We start from the raw sequence: 17,933 nt of genomic DNA, 5'->3' as shown, positions 1-17,933 counted from the left end.
GCCTGGTCTGCAGATTCAACCCGGGGAAGGGCTGAGGAGGCTCGGCACAGGCAGGAACCCGAGGGAGGGGCAGAGTTGAGGGACAGGGGTCAGAGGGTGCCCAGCTGAGGAGGGGGAAGAGGCTGGGGCTCCAGGCCACGTTCAGCTGCAATCTGAGGCCCAGTGGGGTGGGGGGAGGGTGTCACTCAGGCTCAGGTCCTTCCCTGCCCCCGTCCATAGGACTTGGGCCACAGCCGGGTGTGGGGCTGTGGGTTCCCCTGGAGGCAAGTCTGGGGCTCTGCGTGCTCCATCTGCCAGCCCCCGGTGAGGAGCAAAGCTCCTGCAGCTCTGGAAGCCAAGGTGCAGTGGGGGCAGAGCTGCCTTCCTGCCAGGCCCTCCCGTGGCCCAGCCCCACACAGAGAGGACGGATGGCCACCTGCTCTTTATTGAATATTCCCAGGAGGCCAGGGGCCTGAGGGCTGCAGGTCATTTGGGTGGAGCTGTGGATCCCAAGCCCCAGGGGCCACTTCTGGAAGTTCCACCAGGAGGGAGAAGGGCTGTGGGGGTGCTGGCAGCGGCCTGTCAGTCTCGCAGACCCCGTTTGGGCCCCCAGCCCCTCCAGGAGGGCCTGGCCAGGTGGCCAGCTCACAGCTTGTTCCGCGGGCAGTGCTGCAGTGCTTCCTTCAGGGCCTCGATTACGCGGTCCACGTTCTCCCGGGTGGCGTTGTAGCCCAGGAGCCCGATGCGCAGCACCTGGGGGGGTGGCAAGGTGTCGGCCTCTGACCAGGACTCTGCCTGGCCCTGGCCGAGGTCTGGGCAGAGCCGGGTGGGCTTCCCAATGAGGGGACCCCCCCACCAGGGCACACAGGGCAGGCGGGAGCTTTCTGCAGTCACACAGGGAGCCCCAGGCCAGGCCGAGCCCGCAGAGCTTGGGAAGGGCAGCCAGGGTGGCTGTCTGCAAAGGCCACTCAGAGCCACCCTTTCGGTGGGCACAGCTGGGCCCGGCACGGAGCCTCCTGCCTGGTGGGTCACACGGAGGAAAGGAAGGACGTTCTGGGTGGAATCGGGGGTCTGCACCTGCCCAGCTGGGGACGACAGGCCCAGATCCCCCTGCATAGACCCCTGGGGTCCAGAGAGGGACATTCCCTCCTGACGCCCCTGCCATCCTGGCTTTCAGACGGCCGCCCACCTCAGCCTGGACACGGCTGTGCTCCATGTGGGGGTGACTAGTTTCTGTGGCAGGTGTGGCCACCCTCTCACCTTCCCCAAGGAGGGCCCGAGGCCACCGGTGATCTCGATGGAGAAGTGGTCCATGAGGTAGTTGACGATGTCTCTCCAGTTGTAGCCGGCGGGCGGGGTCACGGTGGTGACGGTGGGCAGCCGCAGCGCCTGTGGGCCAGGCCGGCTCAGCACCAGCACGGCAGCTCAGGGCTGCCCACACCTGGCCCCGGGGCTTCAGAGGGACATGTGGGGCTGGGGGGATGTGGGGCTGAGGAAGGGCCAGAGGACAGTGAGGTCATGACCCCCTACCCCTGTCCCATGCCCCCGAACGTACGGGATCCTTCACGAAGAGCTGCAGGCCCAACTCCTGCAGGCGCCCATGCAGGTAGGAGGTGACCTCCCGGTGCCGGCGCCAGCTGTTCTCCAGGCCCTGCTCGGGGAGAGGCACCAGTGGGTGGGGGGCTGGGGGGCAGGGAGCTGGCGTCCATCCACGGGGGTGGCTCCAGGCTGGGAGGGCTCCTCCCGGGGGCCCCTTGAGAGCCCCCATGAGCCCCCCACCTGGGTTTGAGGCCATGGTGGCTCTGGCCCAGGGGCCACCTCAGGGCAGGTGGAAATGGTCTAGGTGAGGGGTGGGCCCAGCCAATGCTGGGGCCCTGGGGAGGGGAGGGTAGAGCTAGCCAGGGCAGGGCGGGGCCTTTCTGGGGCACACGTGTCACCTCCTTCTTCCCCCACTGACCCCACAGCCCCATGGGAGTTCACCCTCTTTCTGCCCTACCCAGTTCACACCCTGCCCACTGTGGGAGTCACCCCTGGGAGCGCACGATCCAGCTGGGTGCTGGTGGCCACCACCCGACTCTAGCTCAGCCCTGGGGCAGTGACTTATGAGCAGACACGGGGTGGGGGACAGCACAGCCAGCAAAGCTCCTGGACGCTCATGGAGGCCGCCCACAGCCCTGTCTCCCTGGCCTCTGGGCTGGGAGCTGGCCATGGCCCCAGGAGGTCAGGGAAGTGAAGGCGGGCTGTGCTGGGCCCTGTGTCCTGTCCTGGACCTGCTGTAGAGCCAGCGCGTCCTGTGTGGGCAGGGGTCCTGGCCCCATCTCTGCCCGGCTGCAACCCCTGCCTGGGAGCAGGAAGGCGCCCAGGCTGCTGAACTTCGGTCATTGTAACTCACAACCCAGCTGCTGACCTCGCTCCACAGCCCTCCTATGGGCGGGGTCCTCACAGACTGCCTCCCCCAGTACCCACCGGCCCTGCCCCCCTACCCTCCGTCCTGGCCAGCGCACCCACGCCTCACCTCCTCCGCGATGAGCGCCAGGCTCTCTCTCAGGGTGTACAAGCTGATAACGGGGGTGGTGTGGTGGTATCTGGGAGATAGGACAGGGTGCGGTCCAGGTCACTCACTGGGTCAGGCCCTGGGAGGATGGGCCAGCCCCCTTCCCAGGGGAGCACTCCAGGCTGGGAATCACAGACTCGGAGCTGGAAGGGCGGCTAGGTCCACAGGAGCAGGGCTCAGAGGGGGTGCTGCCCACACCTCACAGGACGCTGCCCGGCGGCTCCCACCTCCCACTGGGCCCACTGGGTGGGGCTCGGTGCCTGGTATTCCTGTCCCATGGGTGGCACAGGGGACCTTGGGTTAAGGCCACAGCCCCCTCACAGAGAGCCCCTGGTTCACCGCCTTCTTTTGGGGTATGGGTCAACTGAGGCCTGGAAATGGGGAGGTGTGGCCCAGTGCAAATGTCTAATGCTAGGCAGGGACTTCTGAGGGGACAGCGCCCTGGGAAAGGGCAGAGGCCATGCCGCAGGCCCCGAGCCCACAGGCCAGGGGGAAGTGGGGAGCCAGGTGGGGACCCAGATGTGGGCCTTGGACCCAGTGAGTAAAACTGATGAAGGGCTGGGGGGCAGTGGGAGGGTATCCCCCATGACCCTCGGCCCACCGGCCCACCCACCCCTGCCCAACCCTTACGTCCTGGGCTCGTCATCACAGCCCCAGAAGTTGGCGAGAAACTTGATGTCCAGGTAGAAGGAGTAGGGCTTCGTCTTCCGGGAGTAGATCTTATCTCTGAGGAGGAGGAGCCAGCATGAGCACCTGTGCCGGGCTGCAGAGCCTGTGCGGTCCCCCTGGGCCCTTCTCAGGTGACCCTGGGACAGGCCTAGGTGGGCTGTGGGCCCCTCAGGCAGCCCAGCCTTGCTGACCCTTGGGCTTGGCCGGCACGTCTGCCACTTGGGTGTGACCCTGCTGCGTGAGGGCCCCGCCTGGCCCCCCCTCTCTGGCCCCTCCATGGGAGTCATCCTGCCTCAGTCCCCGTGTAAGGTCAGTGAGAAGTGGTCATCACTGAGGGCAGGAGGGACTGCTGCTGCACTGGCGAGTCCAAACACATCAAAACGACAAAGGGGAAACTGAGGCTGCCCCACCCCACCCCCTCGGGATGGAGGTTGTGCACTTTGGGGTATAATCTGTGAAGCTGGGTGTCATGGAGGGGCCTCTAGGCAGCCCCCCCTCCGCAGGCTGGGCACCTCCAGGTTGGCCCGGCAGCCCAGGCCTCCTTGTTCTCTGGGTTCAGACCCAGCCGGCCCCTGCCCCTCCCGGGTCACTCAGACACAGAGTCCCTGATTCCACCCCACGCGGTCTCTGTCCTGGCAAATGGCACCAACCAGCACCCACTCACAGCCTGCTGGGGCCGGTCCCCCCTCCCCAAGCCCACCCTGGCTCCTAGATGCTGAACCAGGACTGGTGGCAGGGGGATGGGGGGTGGCGGGGTGGGGGTTAGCCTTGGGCCCCAGTCCTTGGCCTGTAGCCAGGGATTCCTGGAAGGCCAGTCCCTGCCTCCCACACCAAGCCCAGGCTCCTTGGGGGGCGTCCTTGGAAGGCGGACTAGCCAGGCCACCCCCCACTTGCGTGGCCCTTACCGTGCCCAGCCACCTGGTCCCTGGGAACCAGGGCTTTGTCACACCTGTGGGCGGGGAGGGACGGAGCACCTGTCCGGGTCCGTGAGGAGCTCTCTAGGGGCATCTCGGAGCTCGCCCCGAGGCGCCATGCCCTCCCTGATCTGTCCGTCCCTCCGGGGCCCCCCTGGCCCCCTGCCCATGCAGCCGGGGCCACTCACTTGGCCTTGTCACTGAAGGAGATGAGTGCCGTGCCTGGAGGGGCGTTCAGGACCTTCTGGGAGCCGGAGTACAAGATGTCGATGCCTGTGGGGGGAGTGAGAGTGCTCACAGGGCAAGCCCCCCAGCCGGGGTCACTATGGTGGGGGTGCCCCCAGAGCTCAGGTCCCACCGTCTTGGGGGAGCCGGGGGCCCACCATGCCTCCGGTGTCTGTGGTGAGGGGGTGTTCCTGCAGGGCCAGGCCCTGCCCCGTGGGGTGGGACGCTGACCTGCAGGCAGGTGCAGCGGGTTGTGGGGCAGCAGTGAGGGTCTGGGTGGCGTGGGGAGGGCTGCACGCAGTGTCCCAGTGTGTCAGTGGGAGGGGTAGGCCAAGGGGTGGCAGGCTGGTCTGCTCACACCTTGGAGCCTGAGCCCCTGATCAGTCACAAAACACCTACAGCCCCTCTGAGGGCCCCGAGGTTCTGGGCTGTGAGGAAGATGGCTGAACAAGCCCAGGCTGCGCCCACCTTCCAGTCCCCGCAGAGGGGCCCCCGGGGGTGGCCTCGAGTATGAGCCCACAGGCTTGGGCAGGGCCACCCTCCCCACTCAGTCTGGACAGCCTCACACCGGCAGGAGCCCCAAAGTCTACTGGGGGGGGGGCAGTGCGGTGTGCTCTCCTGGTCAGGGAAAAGGACGTGGGGGCTTCGCCGACCCTGTGCTGCAGGGTAGACACCGCGGGGTGTCCTGGGCCCGTGGGGTGCCACGCCGTCTGTGGGACCTGCACTCCGGGGTCTGGGGCTGGAACTCAGCCCGGCCTCTCCCTCCCTGGTGGTGGTGCAGCCAGCCTGAGAGGCGCGGTGTGTCATCTTGGGGACGGCCCTGACGCCCTGTGCTGGTCCCCGGCCCCCCTCTCAGAGCAGTGGTGGAAGCGTGGGCGCATAAAGCCCCTCCGTTGTCCCAGCAGGTTCTCCTGCAAGCTCGCCCTGACCATGGAGCTCACTGGGTGCGACAGGCTGGGGGGGCGGGTCGGGGCAGATGGGGACATGGAGGCCCAGCCAGGACCAGAGGCATCACGGCCCTGGGCCCTGCCCCCCTTCCTGCACCTGCAGGGGCTCTGAGCACATGCTGACCCGGAGAAGCTCCGCCTGCCCTCCACCTCGGCGCCTGGCCGCCCGGCCACCCAGCAGAAACCCTGGGTGCTGATAAGTTCAGGGAGCCCGTCTGCCTGGGGGATCAGGGCCCTCACCTTGCTGGTCCATGTGGATGGGGGTCCCGCCCAGGGAGGCCACACAGTCCACCAGGAACAGACACTGGTACCTGGGGGAGGGGCCGTCTAGTGAGGCAGGTGGGGCTGCAGCCCCAGGGTCTCCCCACACAGGGGGCTCCGAGGGCTCAGACCCAAGCGTGTGTATGGGGCCCGGGGGCCCCCCTTTGCAAGCCTGAGCCCCTTCTGCCAGCAGCCTGCTGATCATAGGTTGGAGGCCAGAGGGCAGAGTCCAGAAACAGCTGAAGCCAAAGCCTGGCTCCCGCCTCCACGTTTTCTCAGAAAAAGGCAGAGCAGGCACGGAGGGACAGGTGGAGCCCTTGGGGTCACAGCCTAGGTCACATTCGTGAGCTTGAGTCACTGGACAGGACGTGGGGGGCAGGTGGGCTGGGATCCCTCCAGAGGAGTCTGCCTGGCCGTGGGGTCTCATCCTTCCTGCCTGTGGTCAGCTCTGTAGGGCAGGACAGCTGGTCATGGGGTTGTGGGGAGCCCCCAGCTCCTCCAAGGCCTCGTGTGCCTGTGCAGGGGTGGGAGAGGCCGGCGGAGGGAGTGGACGGCCGAGGCTGCCCTGGGGTTCTGGGATCTCAGGCGAGGTGGGGCAAGGCCCCCCAAGTCCTGGGAGCTGGGGAGCTGGGTCAGCCTCAAACCTTCCCGACCATGAGGCTTGGAGGTCAGTGGGCACAGTGCGGGCACCTGGCCTTGGAGAGACCCTCATCCTGGCCTCAGGAGCAGGGAGCCCGCCGCGCTCAGCGAAGAACAAGGAGGACCCCGAGAGGTGCCTGTACCCCACACCTCGTGGCAGACACTGGGCGGGGGCAGCGAAGGATGGAGACTCGGCCCACCCGCTACCACCTGGGCTGCAGGGGCCTGCCAGCACCGCACCCCCCAGCCTGGGCTCTGCGCTGCCACCTGGAGACAGGTTCACCGGCGGGGATAGTCTTATCCGTGGGGACGGGCTCACCTGTGGCACAGCTCCCCGTAGCCCTCGAGAGGCTGCAGTATGCCGCTGGATGACTCACCGTGGGTCAGAAACAGCACCACCGGCTTGTGCTTGGCCAGGGCCTGAGGGGGACAGAGGGACAGCTGTGGGCAGTCAGTGGGAGGAGAGGCCTCCCCCTGGGCCAGCCAGTGACCACAGAAGGACTTTCCCTGGTGAAGGCAGGGCAGGCTCTGCCCCCCAAACAAGCCCTCCCTCCCGGGGTGGGTGCAGCCCCCATCTGTGTGTGTGGGAGCCAGCGACTTTGGGAGGAGGGCTCGTTCTGGAAGAGAGGGACTCCCTCCCGGAGACCAGGGACAGGGGCCTCCACCTCTTGCCCTGCCCATGGGGATATCAGGACCTTCGTGAGGTCAGCTGAGTCCCCAGGGTGTGGGCTGGCTGGGACTGACCCCTGTCAGGGAGGGTCTGACACCGGAGAGCCAGGGCAGGCCCTGCTCCCCACCTCACGCCTCCAGCCCCCCGGCCCTGCCCATAAGGCTGGGCTCCTGACTCAGTTTCCCTGTCAGGCAGAACCCCCCCATCAGGCTTCCCACCTGCTCCCAGGCACCAGAGTGCTCTCCCTGTGCGGGGTTGGGGGGTCACCTGGTGCAGAAGCCACCACACCAGTCCCCCCACCCTGAGCCCACCCGGCGGGCCAGCACCCCTCTGTCCCCGTGGCCAGCAACACCCCGCACCTCCTCCACCTCCTGCAGCGTGTAGTGGCCTCCGGGGTCCTTGGTCATCGGGTAGGTGCGGGCTCCTGGGGCAGGGCCAGAGTGAGTTGTGAGCTGCTCCCGCCCCAGCACATAGGGCGGGGCGCGGTAAGGGAAGGGGCGTGCGGAGCAGGCCACAGGTGGGCTGGGGTGGGCCACCCGGCCACAGCCCCCACCGAGGCCCCCACTCGGGGAGAGGAGAGTGGGGTGTGGTCAGGCCCCAGCAGCATCTGGCTCTGCTGTCCGTCCCCTCCTCAGGCCGCCTTCCCCGAGCCCCGAGGCCGGGTGTTGCGCACACAGGAAGGAACAAGTGTTTGCTGAAGGCCAGGTGGACGGGGCCTTCCCGGAGGAGAGAGAGGAGAAGGGAGGAAGGGGTGGAGGAGGGAGGGGCTCCAGGTAAACTGGTCCTCATCCTGCTACCTCCCTCGATGCTCAGTGAGGCCCAGGGCTGTGTGTGGGAGACCCGGAGGCCCCAGGACCATCCGAGCCTCAGGGCAGAGCCTGAGGCCAGGGTGGGTTGGAGGGGCGCAGGGCAGGGGCCTGTCCAGGCTGAGCAGGGGGCAGTCAGAGCCCCCTGGGGTCCTGGCCTCTGCCCTGTCAGCTTGGGGGTGAAAGGGCACCGGGTGAGGGGTCGGAGCCCCTGCAGCTGTCCGAAGTTGTCCATTAACTGGACGGCGCAGCCACGTGTGGTGCCGGACGCGCGGTCAATCATTAAACGCGGGGCTCGCTGCTGCTCCTGAGTCCTGTCTCCGCAGATCCGCTCTGGAAGCGAAACCCTGTCCGTTCCTCCGTGTTCTGTGGCTCCCGAAGATGTTTGTTTCTGAGATTTTTGAGGGGGGACTTCTACCTCTGAAACCCCATCCTATGGCACCTCGGGACAGACCAGCCGGAAGGTGGAGGCCCCAGAGGGGCAGGGAGGGCCAGTGTCCTGCCTGAGGTGGGGGATGGGAAAGGTTGGAGTGGCGGGCGCACCCCAGCCCCTGCCCCGTCCCTTACCCACGCGCTCCCCGATTTCGGCGGCCCGCTGGCCCCAGATGCCGTTGACCCCGACCAGGAAGGATTCCCCGGGCTCCAGGAGGTTCATCAGGGCGGCCTCCAGGGCGGAGTGCCCTGAGCCACTGGTGGCGAGCGTGAGGTGGTTCTTAGTCTGGAACACGTACTGGATGCCTTGCTTGATCTCGTCCATGATCTGGGGGCGGTGGGCGCGGGGGGTCAGAGCCTGTTCCCCGGCCCCCGGCCCTCCCGCTGGGAGGGGCTGGTGGGGGTGGGGGACGGCCGACCCCGGCCCACCTCGTACATCTCCTTGTGCATGTGGCCGATCATCTGCAGCGCCCCGGCCTCCAGGATGCGCGGAGCCAGGTTGGAGGGGCCGGGCCCCAGCAGGAGCCGGTTGGGCACAGACATGGGCTTCAGCAGGACCTCCGGGGGGGGCACCAGCAGCGGGTGTGAGGCCATGGTCCGCACCCAGCCTGCTGCCCGGGACCCCAGGGCCGCCCTGGCTGAGGTCAGAGCTCGGAGCATTTCCCAGCTGCCCCTCGCTGGACGGCGGGTGCAGGCAGTGCCGAGAGCTGCCTGCCTGTGGTTGTGACCCAACCCCTCGTCGATGCTCACACTTTCACCCTCGGAGTCAGCGCCTGACACCTGGGGTGTTGAACCCTCCTCGGGGGAGGAGCCTTCAGGGACCAGCCAATGCAGAGCAGGGCCAGGGCAGCCTCCCCGCCAGCCCCCTCCTGCAGGCTCTGCTCAGGGGTCCTGGGTGGACTGCTGGGCTCCTGACTCAGTTTCCCTGCCAGGCAGAACCCTCCCAGCACTTGTGCTGGGCTCTGGGGGCCCCAGTGTTTTTCTTAAAGGACCAGAGAGCCAATATTTCAGGCTTGGCAGGCCTTCCAGTCTGTGTTGCAAACACTCAACCGGAGTGTTGTAGAGCAGCAGCAGCAGCTGTGTGCCAATAAAACTTTATTTACAAAGCAAGCCGTGGGCCAGGCTCGGCCCAGACACATGTGCACGCACCCTGAGGGCACCGTCATCCCTGACGCTTCTGGAAACAAGTACTCCCCCTGCCCCTTGGAGCCTGCAGGTCCTGGGGTTCACACTTGCACGTCTAACCAGAGCATGTATGGGGGAGCCCCCTCTGCTTGCCGAGTCAACAGGTGGGCAGAATAAATGGGGGTCAAATGTCTCTGCAGGAAAAGGAGCCAGGCCGGCTGAGCAGCCACCCAGCAGAGCCACTGGTGTCTGGGGAAGTCAGAGAGGCACCCGGTGAGGGAGGCCCACGGGCTCCCTGTGTTCCCAAGGTGCCTGGGTGGGGGTGCCGGGACTTCCTGCCTGTGCTGAGGGGCTGACACCCTGGGCCGCAGTAGCCAGGGGAGCGTCAGGGCTTCAGCAAGTAGCCAAGGAGGCAGCACCGCCTCCTTGGGCCCAGCAGGAGGCGTCCCCATGGGGACTCACCCCTGAGCTTGGCAGGGCTCCTCCATCCAGCTCTTGTCACTGGGGCTGGATTCGTGTGACATCCCAGGTGCATGGGGACCCCATCAGTCGTAGGCAGGCTGGTCAGCCACAGCCTGAGCACCTGGGGACCCCGCAGCCCTGAGGGGCTGTGCAGGGACACGGGAGCGGAGCCTTGGAGAATGGAGAGGCACCCCAACTCTGGGTCCGGCAGGGTGGGGAGGGCCTGCCAGGGGCTCAGGTGGGAAGGTGAGAGGAGCGCTGTGCAGACCCCTGAGGGAGCTGGCAGTCAGGCCCCGCTCCGTCATGGCGTCTGTGGCCTGGTGACATCTGTGAGTCACAGTGTGGTGCCCAAGCGGGTGCTGACCTGTCCGAGCCCTGAGAGGACGTCAGCCCCAAGGCTGTGCCTGGGGCTCTGGGGACCTTCTGCTTGCTGGGGGCACAGATCCACCTCCCCAAGGGCCAGACCCCTCTGATCAGCTCTGGCCCCACCTCTGTGTCTGCCACCCACGGTGACGACACCCCTCCCTCAGGTGCCCCCTCCCACCTGGGTTGCCATACCAGCCTGTCTAGAGGGGACGTCCCCAGCCCTGTCCCCTGCCTGCCCACCAGCACACTGCCCCTTCACTCCAGCCTCAGGTGGGCACCTGCAACCCAGCACCGGCTGTCCCTCAGCCTGGGATGCTGTCCTGGCCTTTGCTCAGACCCTTCTCTGCTGTGGCCACGCCCCCAGTCCATCCCCCACCCCCACCCCCTCCGCTGCCTTAGCTGCCCCTGCAGGAGAGCTAACGGTGGGGTCGCTGGGCTCAGGCTGCCAAGTTACCAAGGTCGAGTGAGCTGGGGCCTGAGGAGCCCATTACTTTTGTCCCGGGGGGCCCTGGGAGCTGCTGCTTCTGCTCTTCCCTGTCCTGCAGCAGGACCTCAGCGCATAGCTGCTTGTCCTGCGTCAGCGCCTGCTCCCACATCACGCCTGCAGGGAGCCACCCCGATGACTTCTGAATGACGAGGTCCCAGTGTCAGGCTCCCAGACATGTGAGAGTCCCCATCCTGGACCAGGGCTTCTCACTCTCGAACCCCAGGCTCCTATTCTCCTCGGACCCCCGGTGCCACCTCCTCGTATTTCAAGTTTGCAGACTTTAATGCCCTAAACTAAGTCTGACATTTATTCCCAGCCAAAGCCTCCTGGTATTCCAGGGTGAATTTGACACCCTCCCGCCATGCCACATGCCACACGGGTCACGCTGTCTGTCGACTGCCCGTGCCCCTTGGGTGGGACTCCACTCCGAGAGGAGCTGCGTGCCCTGCCGGGCACGTGGGAGTGTCCAGGGAGAGCAGAGAGGGGTGTGCGTTTTGTACGCAAACAGGCGCCCGGTGCTGACGTCAGGGGAGGAGGTGTTGCAATCGAAAGGGGTGTCTCCTCAGGCTCAGAGGCCATTGGGAGCTGTGGGGCCCGAGGACAGCCAGGAGCACGGTGGGGGGCACAGCCCCACCTCCTGAGCCCTGACGAGGAGGGCCACCCCACCAGGTGGACCGGGTAGTTCTGGCCTCTGCACCAAGGCCATAGGCAGCACTCACTCTGGGAGTGGCAGGTCGTAGCTCTGTGAGGGGCACCCAGCCCACCCGGCCTGCCTAGCCAGGGCCCTGAGCCAGCAGCCCAGGAGGCAGCTCTGGGAGGGGCCTGTGGTCCAGACCAGGGCCTGGTGCCCATTCTACACCCTGCCCCCCCCCCCGCCCCCCCGCCCCGGCAGGCAGGCCTCCCAGGTCCTGCTCACCAAGGACGGGGATGTCCAACAAAGTGAAAAAAAATTAACTTCTGGTTTCCCACAACTGACAAGAAAAGCACAAACGGGCGTTTTAGCCTCGAGGTCTGCGCCCAGCCCTGCCCAGCGGTGCTGTGAGGGTGGGGTGCACCCGGCCTGGGCACTCAGGCAGCTGTGGCCTCCTCTGCTGGTCGCGCTGCCTCCGGCTCTTCTGCCGGCTGAGTGTCCCCTCAATGCTGAGTTTAAATGTCAGGACGTGCAGGGCTAGAGGAGGAGGGGAGGGGGTATTTTTAATTCACATATGGACTTAAAGTCTTGCTCTTAACATGGCAGAACTGGGTCCAGAGTTTCCCAGGGCTCCCCAGCCTCCTGCAACCCGGACCCAGGGTGGAGGCAATTTGCGTTTCCCGTCCATGGGTCTCAGGGCTCAGCGCCTGCAGGCTGTTTCCGCCCCTGCGCCACCTTTCTGCCCCCTGTGTGACAAGCCACAGCCTCCTTCTTGCTGGTCCCCGGAGAGGCTTTACTTTCTGCTTCGTTAGCGTGCTTCTGTGTGTTTGCCACCCTCGACTGTCAACTTTGTGGGAGCCCGCGATTGTGAGAAAGTCGGTGAGAGAACACACAGGCAGCGGCGGAGGTGGCCTTGGGGGCCGGGCAGGGCCACAGCACTGGGGGCTTGTAGAGGGAGGTTTTCTGAGCCAAGAGCTGACCCGGAGGAAGGTTAATGGGGTGGAGGATGGGGTTAGGGGGTGCACGGTGGGCCAGGCCCAAGGAGCCGGGCACAGTCTGGCACGAGGAAGGCCCACTGGGGTTTATCCGGAGAGACGGCCAGAACTGCAATGTCACCTGTGGCAGGGACGGGTAGCAGCCTGGAAAGGGGGGCACTTTGCCCCCACCCAGTGAACCTCTGTGCAAGGAGGGCAGGGGTACCAGATATGGGCATCGGGGGCCCAAGTCTAGTTCGGCAGGACTGAATGGGCCAGAGAAGCTGCGTTTCTCACTGGCAAGAATCAGCAGGAGCCTGAGGAGGCCGGGTTGCCAAGCACAGGAAGGCTGCAAGGGGATGGGCCTGGGGTCCCAGCTCCCCCAACTCCAAAAACCTGTGCTTGGGCCCCATCCTGGATGGAGTAGGTGGGGGGACCATGTGCTGGCCCCAGGGGGCACAAGGATGCCCAGCACAGCTGTGCTCTGGGGTGAGCAATGCAACAGTGACTTCTCATGGCAGGAGTCTGTGGGGACACACAGGCAGTGGCAGGTGGCTCGGGCGGAAACAATCACAACTTGAAAATATCTTCAGCCTTGGCTGGTGTGGCTCAGTGGACTGAACATCAAAGGGTTGCCGGTTCAATTCCCAGTCAGGGCACATGCCTGGGTTGCAGGCCAGGTCCCCAGTAGGGGGCGTGTGAGAGGCAACCACACATTGATGTTTGTCTCCCTCTCTCCCTCCCTTCCCCTCTGTCTAAAAATAAATAAATAAAATCCTTGAAAAAAGAAAACGTCTTCAATGTGAGTCTTGAGGGCCATTCTCCTTCCGGACAGAGGACATATGTCCCCCACCCACGCCAACCTCACACACACAGAGCTGACGCCTGTTTCCTTAATTGGGGGCCCGGCCCTCGCCTTCACTTGTCCAGTTTTGCCTGAGTTTTGAAGCAAATCCCAGACGCCAGGCCGTTTACCCACATCTCCAGGGAGCGCGTAAGCGAGGTTCTCTCGCAGAGCTTCAACATTCGGCAACACCGAAACGCTTCCTCGACACCGTCTGACAGCCTGTCCGGAGCCACATTTCCGGTTGTCTAGAACAGGTCTTTGCAAAGGTGGTGTGTTACTTGGGCCTCACCCGAGGACCCAGTGTCTCCTGTGGCTGGGGCAAGTCGTTTGCGGGTGATGGCGCTTCTCACGCTTCCATGGAAACACACCTCAGAGCTTGTGGAAATCACATTCTGGCTCGGGAGGCTAGTCAGGGCCCGAGACTCTGCATTTACACACCTCTACCTCCACCCCCCAGCATGGAGAGCTCTGGGTCTGCAGGCCTTCGATGAATGCCCAGGGCCCCCACCACCCGGCCGGCCTCCTATCCCTGAGTCTCTCACTGCCCCCAACCCCCTGGGGCCTCTGGGCAGAGGGGACAGAGACAAAGGGAGCCAGGCAGGAGGTGCTCCGAGTCAGGTCATCCCTGGTCAGGAGACTCTTCTTCAGGACAGCCCCGCCCCGGGGTTCCTCTGCTAAGTCCACAGCCCAGACCTCCCTGCAGCTGTGCTGGAAGCCCCGGGGCAGCTCCCAGCCCTCGCTGTCCCCTTGTCTCTGTCCAGAGGGGTCCTGGGAATGTCCACGCATCCCTTCTGTGCTGCCCCAGGCCTGGCGTGTGTGGCTGGAGGGGTGTCTGGGTTGCTGGTTTCCTGCTGACTTGTCCCCTGCACTTGCCCCTGGGAAGCTGTCTCTGGTGGGGCTGCTGAGTCCCCAGGCTCCAGACAGGGCCCAGGAGGCTGCTGAGGAGGCTGCTGAGGAGGTGACAGGACCCAGAGTGGAAGCTCCTTCTCACTGCCTGGCCAGGAGCATGGGTCCTAGGAGTCCCGGGGTGGGGGGGTGGGGCTTGGACTCCTCCTCTGCCAGATCCATCTGGGACGGGCTGAAACCAAAAGCCCAGGGTGAGGGGCGGGTCCCCTGCCTGCCCCTTGCAGCTCCTGTCCTGGGTACTTCACAGAACTGAACCCAGCTAGCCCTCCCACCCTCTCAGAAAAGCAGCCTTTTAAACCCCCAGTTTACAGATGGGGAGACTGAGGCATGGAGCAGGGAGTGACCTGCCTAAGGTGCCTCCATTCACAGTGAGGAAGAGCAGGGGGACAGGGAAGACTGGCCAGGATGGCCGGGAGTGGCAGGGTGCCTGGGCGTCCGTGGTGAGTGGGGGATCCCTGTGCTCTGCCCGGGTGGGATCTTCTGGGGAAGTGGGTTCTCCGTTGGAGAGAACCTGGGGCAGACAGGCCCCCCACCCTGGTGGGCAGTGCCTGGAGGTCGGGCTTACTCAGAAGACATGCCCCTTGAGGGGCACCCTGCTACCCTTTCCTGCCATTTCTAGGTGCGTTCTGGGTACCTAACTCCTGCTCCCAGGATGTGGCTCAGACTACAGTGCAACTGGGCTAGTGTTCCGCACTGACCAGCAGAGGGAGCTCCCTCTCCCCATCAGGGCTGCTCTGGCCCAGCCTCCGTCTCTGGATTCCCCCTGCACCCCTGCCTCTGCTCAGGCTTTACCTAGAGCCCCTCTGCAGTGTCCCCTCATTTCACCTGTCTCCTCCACGGCCACGTCATGGGGGGCCTGAATCCTCCCTGGAAAGCGGTGCTCAATGTGGCTGGCCCATGGGACCCTGGGTCCACACTCGCTCCCAGTGAAAGCTTAACAAACACACCATCCTCAGAGCTTGGACTGGCCTCCTGGCTCCTCCCACGTCCTCTGGGAAGACAAACGAGGAAGGCATCGATCCCCAAACTCCTTCCTCCAAGGTCAACCTCTCTCTGCCAAGATCTAAGAAAAGATTTAATTACAGCCACTTCTGTGGCCAGTTTTGCTTTTGCGATGTCATCTTCTGACCTCTGTGTCGGCCTTGAGCTGTGCTTCCTGGGGACCAGGTGGGACCGAAGACCCTTGAGGGTGCTCCTCTGGGGACGATCAGCCAGCCTCAGAGCCCGGAATCCACCGGCGGTTCTGTCTGCACAAAGGGGTCGGGACAACTGATTCCTAAGGAAAGTAACAAGCCCATCATCACGCAGAGGAACACAGACGGGAAGAAACCGACACCAGGGCAGTGGTGGTGAAGCCTGGAGCCCAGAAATTCTGCACCCAGGCACTTAGCTGGAGGGGCCCGCCCAGGGGCCTCCTGGGGGTGGGGCTCTGGGTAGCTTCTGTGTAGCAGGGGATGCACCACGGGTGCAGAATGTCGGCTCTGTCAACTGTGGGACATCCATGCCATGGACGGCCACAGCCACCGGGCCTGATGCAGTTAAATGACAAAACGAGAAGGGAGGCTGTTCACACTTTAGTGGAATAGAAGCAAGGTCGCCTGGGGGCCGGTCCTCGGCCCTGCTGCCCACGCATCCACTCAGGAGCCTCCACGCCACCTGGCTCATGGTCCCCGGGAGGCTCGGGCAGAAGACGATGTGGCGATGGAAGCGTGGGTTTACAGGGCCCAAGCGGCAGAAGGGGCCCCGAGCCGAGGAGTGTGGCTCCCTCACGGAAAGAGGCAGGGGCAGACGCTCCTGGAGCCTCTGGAGGGGCCCTGGCACACCAACACCGTGACCCTGGCCCAGCGAGACCGCTGGGCTGCGGCCACCCAAAGGGCCGGAGAACACGGTTCCTTCCGTGCTTTGAAGCCAGCATGTTTGTGGTCCGTTGTCACAGCGGCCACGGAAACTAGTGCACACGGTTAACAAGAAGGTGTCCCAGGGATGGGCGCACACCCGTGCACACACACACTCTCGCACACACACGTACATACTTGCAAACACGCACACACATGCACACACACATACACACGTGCACACATGCTCTCCTGTGCGCCCTTGGCTCTCATGCTCTTGGACTCATGTGACACTGAGCTCTGCCTCTGGTCGGCTCTGTCACGTTCAAGTTCGAGCCTGGGATGTGGCCACGTCTGTCACGCTTGTCCTTCACGGCTTCTGGGTTCCTTGTGCCCTGGAAAGGCTTTGCGCAGCCCAAGGAAATGAAAAACAGATTTTTTCTGTAGGACAAAAATAACCAGAAATTTTATTTCCTATTTCAGGCTTTGGATCCCATTGGAATTCCTGCCCCAATAGATTCCTTACTCACGAAGTGCGGCTCAGAACGGCGGCTTTCCCTGCTGGTCGGGAGTGCTGCCTGTATCATAAGCTGAGTTAATTTGTGTCCGGTTCTTTATCTTTCTGTCAGTCCCTGTGCTGGTACTGGACTGGTTGAATTTTCACAGCTTGGAGGTTGATTTGTCGTAAGAAAGGTCAGTGTCCCCTTGGTTCATTTTGCTTTCAGCGACCCACTCTTATTTGTTTCGCCACGATTAAGTTGAGAATAAAGTTACGTGCCTGGAATACTCTTGTAATTTTTATGGAAACTGCATGAAATTTACAACACTTAGTCTTATGTTTCAGAAAAGTGTTACATCTCTCAATTATCTAGATTAATTCTGTCTTCAATAAACTTTTACAATGTTTTAAAATTAAAAAAAACATATCTACTTGTTGTTAAACTTATTTATAGGTACTTGAAATTTTTCTTGTGGCTGTGATTGGAATAATAATAATAATAATAATAAAAATCAATCAATCAATCCAACAGGCAAACCACCAACTGGTAGAAAATGTTCACAGCTCTCATAATTGGCAAATGAGTTGTCTCCAGAACATATGAAGAGTCTGCAAGCCAGTAAAAAGGGGACAGTCAACATTTTTTTAATGGGTAAAGACTCAAAGAGACTCTTTACACACAAAATGGTCAGCAAGGACAGAAAAAAGTTCTTAGCATCACTCACCATCTGGAAATAGACCTTCCGGAGTGGCTAAGGGAGACAGAGAACAGCGGGTGTGGGCGAGACTGCAAGGCCCACTGGCCTTCTGCTCTGCGGGGCGGCGGAGCGCCTGTGTACGTCCACTTCGGGAAACTTCTGCAGTGCCCTAAATGTTAAATACACATATTTTCTACACACAGCAGTTTCTCTTCCAGGTATGCACTCAAGAGAAACTGAAACTACATGAGGAGGTGCTCCCCCCAGCCCGGAACTGTCTCCTGGAGGGCGGGCCCCTTGTAGGACAGGCTCCCCCGCTAGGTGAGTGTTCTAGGAACCCGTCTGGATCAGCGCACCAGCTGGTGGTGGGGTGAGAGGCTGCGTTCAGCTTTGGTGAATATTTTTTGAAGACTCTTTCAACATGGTTGCCCATTTGTGATGGGTGATTTACCGGCGCACCTGCCCACGCCGTGCTGAGTGTTCAGCAGTTTTTGACCAACAACGGCACGACCCCTGTGCCCCACCCTCCCTGTTCACCGGATCTCGCTCTGAGTGACATTTCTTTTATTGTCTCCCCGGATGAAAAAAGTCCTCAAAGGGAAACGTTTTGCCGATGTGGAAGAGGTGAACAAAGAACGGCAGAAGCATCAAAGGCATCAAAACCGATGCATTCGAACGCCAAGCAGCGGAAAACGCCTCAACGGGTGCACTGCATCTGATGGAGAGCACTCTGAAGGTGGCTGACGTTTCGACGTGGAAGAATAAATACACAAGTTTTTATAAATAAATTCTGCGGGGTTTCTTCTGGGTCCCCCCTCGTGTATCTCCCAAAGCCTTGTACGGGGACGTTCTGCCGCATTCACACAGCCTAGATTCACCGATTCCTGCCCCCGCGGGTCACTGAACCATTCGGGGTTTCTCTCTCCTTGTGTGTTAGTCTCTTCGGGCTCCTGTAACGGATGCCACAGAGCAGGCAGCGTACAAACAACAGACATTTCTCACTGCTC

The 17,933-nt window shown here is 63.0% G+C and overlaps 1 protein-coding gene across 1 annotated transcript; it reads right to left on the bottom strand.

Annotated features, from left to right (window-relative positions):
* Positions 1–410: 410 nt before the first annotated feature.
* AGXT (alanine--glyoxylate aminotransferase) lies at positions 411–8,858 on the bottom strand. Its single transcript, XM_024564002.4, has 11 exons — positions 8,526–8,858; positions 8,232–8,424; positions 7,218–7,282; positions 6,508–6,608; positions 5,529–5,599; positions 4,305–4,389; positions 3,164–3,259; positions 2,495–2,564; positions 1,535–1,630; positions 1,240–1,368; positions 411–732 (listed from the first exon to the last, which is right to left on the bottom strand). The coding sequence occupies exons 1-11, from the start codon at positions 8,754–8,756 to the stop codon at positions 625–627; spliced, it is 1,245 nt and encodes a 414-aa protein (XP_024419770.1). The 5' UTR covers positions 8,757–8,858; the 3' UTR covers positions 411–624.
* Positions 8,859–17,933: the final 9,075 nt, after the last annotated feature.

This window comes from Desmodus rotundus, chromosome 2 (assembly GCF_022682495.2).
Source record: "Desmodus rotundus isolate HL8 chromosome 2, HLdesRot8A.1, whole genome shotgun sequence".
Lineage (NCBI taxonomy): Eukaryota > Metazoa > Chordata > Mammalia > Chiroptera > Phyllostomidae > Desmodus > Desmodus rotundus.
The sequence above is the reverse complement of the archived record's forward strand: the minus strand, read 5'-3'. Positions and strand labels throughout refer to the sequence as shown.

What these genes read in the sequence shown, in the direction of transcription:
- AGXT (XM_024564002.4), bottom strand. Translation starts at nt 8,756, where the DNA reads ATGCTCCGAGCTCTGACCTCAGCCAGGGCGGCCCTGGGGTCCCGGGCA. An exon ending in CGAAATCGGGGAGCGCGTGG is followed by an intron (nt 7,283 to 8,231) that starts GTAAGGGACGGG and finishes GCCCTGCCCCAG; the next exon opens with GAGCCCGCACCTACCCGATG. An exon ending in TCGGGCCCTCCTTGGGGAAG is followed by an intron (nt 733 to 1,239) that starts GTGAGAGGGTGG and finishes CCACCCCCCCAG; the next exon opens with GTGCTGCGCATCGGGCTCCT.